This window comes from Cebus imitator, unplaced genomic scaffold (genome assembly GCF_001604975.1).
Source record: "Cebus imitator isolate Cc_AM_T3 unplaced genomic scaffold, Cebus_imitator-1.0 Scaffold370, whole genome shotgun sequence".
NCBI lineage: Eukaryota > Metazoa > Chordata > Mammalia > Primates > Cebidae > Cebus > Cebus imitator.
Genome location: NW_016107685.1, coordinates 1845789 through 1854541, shown reverse-complemented (window position 1 = coordinate 1854541; position 8753 = coordinate 1845789). Strand labels below are relative to the sequence as shown.

Genomic DNA, 8753 nt, shown 5'->3' with positions numbered 1-8753 from the left:
CCCAGGCTGGAGTGCAATGGCGCGATCTCGGCACACCACAACCTCCGCCTCCTGGGTTCAGGCAATTCTCCTGCCTGAGCCTCCTGAGTAGCTGGGATTACAGGCACACACCACCATGCCCAGCTAATTTTTTGTATTTTTGGTAGAGACGGGGTTTCACCATGTTGACCAGGATGGTCTCGATCTCTTGACCTCGTGATCCACCCGCCTCGGCCAATATTTCCTTTTTAAGTTTTGGAATGAAGCAGGAGAGTAACTGATTTTCATTTGTTGAATTGTTTCCTTTGTCTCTGGTGCTTATATCCCAGATTTCTTTTCTTCCTTTTTCCTTTTGTCTTCTTCTTTTTGTTTAAATTTAAGATTACTCTGGAACAGAGGTTCCTAAACATATTTTGCACTCATTAGGATGGCTATAATCAAAAAAGATGGACAATACCAAGTACTGGGGAAGATGTGAAGAAATTGAAACCTTCTTGAATTGCTAGTAGAGATGTAAAATCGTAAATCTACTTAGAAAAACTGGAAGTTGCTCAGAAACTTAAAGGGAGTTCTCATGTGGCCTAGCCATCCATTCCTACATATATACCTAGAAGAACTGAATACATATATCTCTGCACAAATGTATATATGAAAGTTCACAGCAGTATTGTTCAAAAATAAAAACAACTCAAATCTCCTTAACTAAGGAATGGATAAGGAAAATGTGTTATATTCAAACAATGTAATATTGTTTAGCTATGAAAAATAATGAAGTAATAATACATGCTGACATGGATGCTTCTTGAAAACATTATGATAACTGAAAGAAGGCAGACACAAAGTTCTTTTTGTATGATTCCATTTATATGAAAGTCTATACGTAGCAAATCCATAATACAGAAATTAGATTAGTGGTTGTCATGGCTCTGGGGAAGAATAAATAGGAAGTAATTGCTAATTAGTGCACAATTTCTATTTGTAGTGATGAAAATGATCTGGATTTTCTATGCAATGATGGTTACACAATATTGTGACTATGTTAAAACCTGTTAAATTATGCACTGTAAAATGCAAATTTTGTGGTATTTGAACTACATTTCAGTAAAAACAAAAACAAAAAGGTTCTGTAGGCCCTTTTTTATAGTTCTTCCATAAGCTCTTCACAACCCTTTGAATCGCCACTTTCACAAAAGAACACTGTGTTTATGTCATTTGTCTAGGCATTTGTCCTATTTAATTCAGTCTTGGTTGCTATTTGGTCACTTGGAATTTAAAAAATATTGGAATATCAAAAATTATAAATGCCGTAGGATTAACATTTCACATCTAGATGTTAACTTCAAAGAATGGCAAATGGATTTTTTTTAATGTTGAACCAACCTGGCATTTCTGTGATATGTTCTACTTGGGCTTTAGTTACAATCTTTTTGCTGGATTGCTGGATTTGATTTTCTTATATTTTTGTTGGAGAATTTTGTATTTATATTCATAAGAGATAGTGGCCTATGTTTTTCTTTTCTTGTAATGTCTTCAGTTCTTTTATCAGGGTTATTTTATCAGGGTAGGATAAGTCTCATGTAATGAATTAGGAAGTGTTTCCTGCTCTTCTATATTTTTGAAATAGTTTGTGAAGTTTTGATATTACTTCTTTCTAAACCTTTAGCAGAATTCAGCAGTGAAGGCATCTGAGTAAGGTCTTTTCTCTGTAGGAAGTCTTTGATTTTCAACTTAATCTCTTAACATGTTTTAGGCCTATTCATATTTTCTGTGTGTTCTTTAATCAGTATTGATAGTTTCTATATTTCTAGGAATTTGTTTATTTCATTTAGATTATCTAATTTGTTAGCATATAGTTGTTTATCATGTTTATAATCCTTTTAATTTCTGTGAGGTCAATGGTAATATCTCATCTTTCATTCCTGATTTCTTTTTCTTGGTATGTCTAGCTAAATGTTTGCCAATTTTGTTGACATTTTCATATAACTTACTTCTGATTTTTCCATTTTTTTCTATTGTTCTTCTTTCTTTCATTAGTCTTACACTAGTCTTTATACACCTTGACTCATGTTTTCTCTTTTCTTTCTAGGACATGAGTGGAATCATGAAATGGTGAGTATGGATGGTCAAGAGTGGTGCTTGTGAGTTATAAAGAAATGTTTGTAACTATTAGGTAGTCAATCAGAATTAAAAAATCTCCCAGAGTAGTAAAATTTGGATGTAGTATTACCTTAAGTTTCTGGTCCCAGATGAAGATTTGAGTTTTCCGTAACTATTAAGAATGGATTCAATCCTATAGTAGTAAATTCAGTGGTTGAAGTTGAGAGCTAGAGCCAGAAAGGATATTAAGGATGAGAGCTTTTACTGTCAGACTCTTGTGACTTGACTCGTTTCATTCATCCTCTGTCCTGTATCCAACCCTAGATTTTTTGTTTTATATATGTTTGTCATATCACAGGGAGCACCTTGTCAAATCCTAAAATAGGGGATGGAGATAGCTCCTTTATATTTACTTTGCTTACTCAGGAAAAGAAGGTACCATATCATTATGCAAGGTTTTCTTTAGATTTCCAAAAGTAGACTCAAGCCTCAGGATGGTGACTTTGACTCTGGTGACAATAATTGATCTCTGCCTGTTTACACACTTTAGAAGCTCCTATGGAAAAATGTAGTCCTTGTGTCTAAAGTTGCCAACCCACTTGGAAACATCAAGTTTCTTACAAACACATAAAATTCTAAGCATCTTTAGTTAGGTAGTCATAACTTCTCCTTTGCCAAGTGTTTCTGTGTCCTAGAGAATCTGAAATCTCAAATGTGGCCATACCACTGGAGTTCAGGCTTTGAACTAGGGCACAGGCTCACAGGCTTTCCCTGCAGAACCCCATATCACAGTCAGGATCTGCAGCGTCACTCTTGATTTGCCCAGAAACCCACATCTCCGGCCCCTGCCAGAAGATCCACTGAGATGCAGTGAGTTTTCCGCATATCACATACTGTTTCTAAAGGTAGCAAAGTATTTTCCTATGCATTATTTTATCCAATTTTGTACTGTTTCCATTAGACATCAAAGGAGGGTTTAATTATTTCATTTTTAAGTAAGAAACTGCTTTCAAGAAATGAAGACCTTCTCAAGGTCACCCAGAGGATAAGAGAGAAGGTAGGCACGAACACATTTCTTCTAGCTCCAGGGTCAGGCTCTTTCTTCTCTCCTCCTCAGACTCAGGAAGGAGGGTTCAAGTGCATCAGTGATGTGAAGGAGATGAAACCAGTGGTGTGGGAGTGATGGACACAGGATGAGAGATGTGGGAGTCAAAAAATTTTTGTCATCCCTAGGAGTGAGATCTGGAGGCTGAGAAAGCCAAAAACTCTTTCCCAGAAACCGAAGACTGTATTCTACGCTCCAGATCTGAGTAGGATGCTGCAAATGTTTAGAGGTGAGGAGAAGCAGATAAAGACTGTGGACGTGGGATTGTTGTGGTGTCAGGTAATAAACTATCTAGGTGGGATGACTTAAAATTGAGGACAGAAGAGAGGAGGGAGGTCAGAGAATAAGGAATATTCTGTGATAGAGAGGATGTGTTTATATGTAAAGAAAATGGCTAGGTCTCCGGTTTATCTTTTAATTCACTAGCTCAAAGCTTCACGGTATTCCCTTCCCCTGTCCCTACTCTAAACAATAGGTAGGTATCAGTGCTTACTCCTTTGTTTCTAATCAGCATCACTGAATCTTTTATTATTTCAGAACTGACAGCTGTCCGATGCTACTGGGGTAAGAAAAAGTTTCAGTCTTTAAATAACTGTGTTCCAGTTACCTTTCAGAAGTGTGTGGTTTGTGGCTTCAATGATATCCTCTAATCATAGCCTCATTTGTTCTCAGCACCTCCCAAAACATTTGCATAATACATTTCTCCAGTGTTTTACTCCTCCCATAATTCATCAATGCACGTTTTTCAGTCACTTTCTGAGTTCCTTCATAAGATAAACTTACTCCATATCTGTCGCCTAATCATATATATCACATAGATGATTATATTCATATATGTATATAATATATATATATATTTTTTCTTGCAGTGGATGTCACAATGAATCCAGTCAACCTAAATTTGAATCTTGTCCTTTCGGAAGATCAGAGACAAGTGATATCTGTGCCAATTTGGCCTTTTAAGTGTTATAATTTTGGTATCTTGGGATCCCAATATTTCTCCTCAGGGAAACATTACTGGGAAGTGGATGTGTCCAAGAAAACTGCCTGGATCCTGGGGGTATATTGTAGAACACATTCCCGCAATACAAAGCATGTCATTAGAAGATGTGCAAATCATCAAAATGTTTACTCCAAATATAGACCTCTATTTGGCTACTGGGTTATAGGGTTACAGAATAAATGTAAGTATAGGGCCTTTGAGCAGTCTTTGTCCTCTGATTCTGAGGTTTTGACTCTCTCCATGGCTGTGCCTCCCTGCCGTGTTGGGGTTTTCCTAGACTATGAAGCAGGCATTGTCTCATTTTTCAATGTCACAAGCCATGGCTCCCTCATTTATAAGTTCTCTAAATGTTGCTTTTCTCAGCCTGTATATCCATATTTCAATCCTTGGAAGTGTCCAGCTCCCATGACTCTGTGCCCACCAAGCTCTTGAATTTTCCCATTTCTTCACCTACAACCCTTTGTCTTGACTCATCTCCTGCATCTGACTTATCCGCAACGTTTAGACCATTGCTTCCTTGTGGTCTCCCTCCCTTACTTTAGAACTTTCACTCATCCTTGAGATGTACAATACATTTGGCTTGAGTTATGAGAGATGCTTATTTATTCATTGACTCTTTTTCATATTTTCAGAGAAAGTTATCTAATCCCTCTTAAAGGCACAGCAGTATTGATATAACATCCTTGCCTTCTCATTTCTCTGTGTTTTGCTTTATCACTGATATGAAGAGGCCCAGAGCCTGTTAGCCACCATCCATTCTACCTAGGTGGTTCATAGGAACCAGCCCATGACCACCACCAACATCAACTAAAGATTCTTGCAGAGTATGTCAGTGTGTTGCTCAGGATACCCCAGGTACATCAAGGAATCAAGGAGAGAAAAATCTAATCAATATGTGTATTCAGAGAGATTTTATGTCCAGAGTATTTCAGCTCAAACCTCGTCTCTTGTTTTCTAATCATGTTGAATACTTTCTCATTTTTTTACCTGAAATACAAATCGTGATTTAAGCCTGCACCTGACATTTTGGGCTGGATAAAAAAAAGGAAAAAAAAAAAGACTGAACCTATTAAGATTATTGTGTAAAACTAGATGTCTCTAAATGTAATGCACCAATTTAGTGTCTGGAACATAATAAATATTTGCTCTCATGATTACTAAAAAGTGTAAGCTGTGGTAATGTCCTGTGCAATTGTTTTGTGCTCTGCAGAGGAATAGTGGTTGATTTTATTGAAGTCTCATTTTTCAGGTTTCCAGACTCCACTGTCAAGACCACTCCAATTCTAATTTTGTTTTGTAGAACTTTTTATACTGAGAATAGGGCTTTTTTTCCTTATTTTTATTGTATATATTTAAGATATATGTTATGACGTTTTGATATATATTTACATGGTAAAGTGATTACTACAGCCAAGTAAATTAATACATCCATTATATCATATAGTTACCGTGCATGGGGGGAGCAGGTGATAAGTTCATGTAAAATCTACTTTCTTAACAAATTCCCAATATGCAATACAATATTAACTAATCCTTGATATGGTTGGGATTTTTGTTCTGCTCAAGCCTCATGTTGAAATGTAATCCCCAATGTTGGAGGTGGGGCTTGGTGGGAGGTGGTTGGATCATGGGGGCCTCATGGATGGCCTAGTACCATCCCCATGGTAATGAATACATTCTTGCTGTGAGTTCATGGGAGATCTGGTTATTTAAGAGTGTGGCACTTTCTCCCCACTCTCTGTTGTTCCCACTCTTGCCAGTGATGTTCCTGCTCCTGCTAATGTTGGAATAAAAAATTTGTCAAAAGAATTTTAACTTAGTATAACAATAAAAAAGTGTGATAGGCTGGGTGCCATGACTCACGGAGGTAATCCCAGCACTTTGGGAGGCCAAGATGGCAGATTACATGAGGTCAGAGGTTCAAGACCAGCCTGGCCAAAATGGCAAAACCCCATCTCTACTAAAAATACAAAATTAGCTGGACGTGGTGGCATGCCCCTGTAATCCCGGCTACTCGGGAGGCTGAGACATGAGAATCACTTGAACCCAGTAGGCGGAAGCTGCAGTGAGCCGAGATTGTGCCACTGCACTCGATTCTGGACGACAAGAGCGAGACTCGCTTTCAAAAAAAAGTGTGAAAAAAGTGGTTTGTTATAGATCACTAAAAAATTATGAAACATTATTACACAATTCAATGCTAAGTTTTAAATCTCTGTAAAATGAATGAGTTAAAATTAACAACCTTACAATCAGGAAGAAGCAGAAAATTTCATAGAACCACAATAACGATGTAAAAATTATACAATTGTATGTGTTCCATTGCATAGAATAAGAGTACTTTTGAAAGTCTAATGTTCTGGGTCAGTTTGGCAATCAGGGAGGAAAAAAGAGAGCCCTATCTTTCCTTCTTCAGAAGAGAGTGGGGACAGAGGAGACTCGATGAAGGTAAAGTCTGGGAAAAGCTTCACTTTTACTCATTGTATGTTGATTCTCTAGATACATTCCCATTGTTCTTTGCCTTGACGATAGGACTTTTACCCAGATCTGACAACTACTCTCTTCATCAAATCTAGTCTTCTGGAAAAACATACATATATGTGTATATATATATATATATATATATATACACACACACACACACACACATATACACACACACACTGCATATATATATTATGTGTGTATATTTATATGTGTAATTTATAATTACATAAACATAATACAAATGCATATATATGTGTAATACATGTAAAGTATTAGATTATATATGTAGAATACATATAAATGTATACATAATATACGTGTATATTATGCACATGTAAATATGCATATATATACACAAACACATGTATCCCCAAATACACCAACCACCCTCATGTTTCTTCCCAGAATTCCATCCAGAGGCACAGCTTATCTGGAAATGTCTTCTTACCACAACAGCATTGGATGTCTGTCCACTCTGAAATGATAAAAATTCATAATATTGACTACATGCAAAGGAGTCAGCACTGACATGTATTTTTTCTCCAGAGTAGAGGAAGAGGAAGGGACTATAGTAGAACAATGAATTTGTGAGTAATAGCATGAAACAGTCTCTTGGCTATTCCCCCTCAAATATGATCACATCATCAGCACACAGTGTCCATCCTCACCTCTTTATCTACTCCTGGAAACTGCTCTCTTCCCTATGTAGCACCTGCCGCCACTAGACTTCTGCAGATTTAGTTGTTCGAGCTCTTCTCACCTTTACACATTTGAAGCATTCCTCTTAGATGAGAAGCTCAACACACTTCCCTTTATTCTTTGGGAAACATTTTTAGCTTCTTTAAGTCAAGTTCTCCTAGGAATGAAAAAAAATGACTCCCAAACCTCTGACTTTGTAACCTTTGGACACTACCGATTTCCTGTCATTTCACCCCATTGATACACTTGAACTCTCTCCCCTGAGGTGGGAGAGGGCAGACTCTTGACCCTAGAACCAGACAAAACGTACTCATGTTCCCTTTCCCCCTTACTCTCTGTTGACCATGGGACAGACTTATCCTCTCAGAAGCACAGTTTCTTTCTTCCAAAATAAAATAATCTTTCCCTCTCTACCTTCTTAAACTCATAGGACATGAAGAAATAATGGATTTTAAAACAAAACTAAGCTTTGGTGGCTTAAAAAGAGATTTAATGTGTGGAAACATTATTGTTATAGATGATGGTTAGAAAGTGAGGTTGCAGGACCTGGCTCCTGGGTGTTTGAGACATATCAGGAGAGGTAGCCACAAGGACCAGCAATTCAGGATGTCTATTATGTAACACCAGCCACACTGTTTTCTTATACCACATTATCTATAAAATGTTACCAATATATATTCATAGTATACCTTCTTCCACTGGCCATTTCATATTCTCTTTGTTCTCAGCAAGGAGCTTGAGTGATAGCTATTTTTACCTAATGGAGTGACCCAAACTTTCATTTCTGAAGGCCCTTGGCCGTTTGTCATTTTGCCTGAGCTGAATCTTTAATCACAGGGTACAATAATACTAAGAGGTATCCTACGGGATCTCCTATACTCCAGACACACTTTTTCTTAACCTCTGTTGTGGAGTAGTTGTCCTAAGTATCCTAGATAGCCAGGGTTAATTATCTAGTGAGCACAGTCACTCCTCTTTTTGCTTGTCAGCTGAAAGGCATGAGCATCCAAAGAGGCTGGGTAGGCTGGGCACAGTGGCTCACGCCTGTAATCCCAGCACTTTGGGAGGCCGAGGCAGGTGGATCACGAGATCAGAAGTTTGAGACCAGCCCAGCCAATATGGTGAAACCCCGTCTCTACTAAAAATACAAAAATGAGCCAGACATGGTGGCATACACCTGTAATCCTAGTTACTCAGGAGGCTGAGACAGGAGAATTGCTTGAACCTGGGAGGCGGAGGTTGCAGTAAGCTGAGATCGTGCCACCGCACTCCAGCCTGAGGACAGAATGAGACTCCATCTCAGGAAAAAGTAAAAAAAAAGGAGGTGTTTAACCCACAGTGACTGGGTGGCTGTCTTTTTTTTTTTTTTTTTTTTTTTTTTTTTTT

The 8753-nt window shown here is 37.8% G+C and overlaps 1 protein-coding gene across 3 annotated transcripts in view; it reads left to right on the top strand.

The window, feature by feature from the left end:
• LOC108288361 (tripartite motif-containing protein 34) overlaps positions 1 to 5364 on the top strand; it is a 15236-nt gene extending 9872 nt beyond the window's left edge. For all 3 annotated transcript variants that reach the window (XM_017507264.1, XM_017507263.2, XM_017507262.2), the window contains 4 exons: positions 2066 to 2088; positions 3310 to 3410; positions 3719 to 3745; positions 4051 to 5364. In XM_017507264.1, coding sequence (XP_017362753.1) covers positions 2066 to 2088; positions 3310 to 3410; positions 3719 to 3745; positions 4051 to 4616 — 717 coding nt within the window. In that variant the 3' untranslated portion in view covers positions 4617 to 5364. The remainder of the gene's footprint in view (positions 1 to 2065; positions 2089 to 3309; positions 3411 to 3718; positions 3746 to 4050) is intronic.
• The last annotated feature ends 3389 nt before the right edge of the window (positions 5365 to 8753 follow it).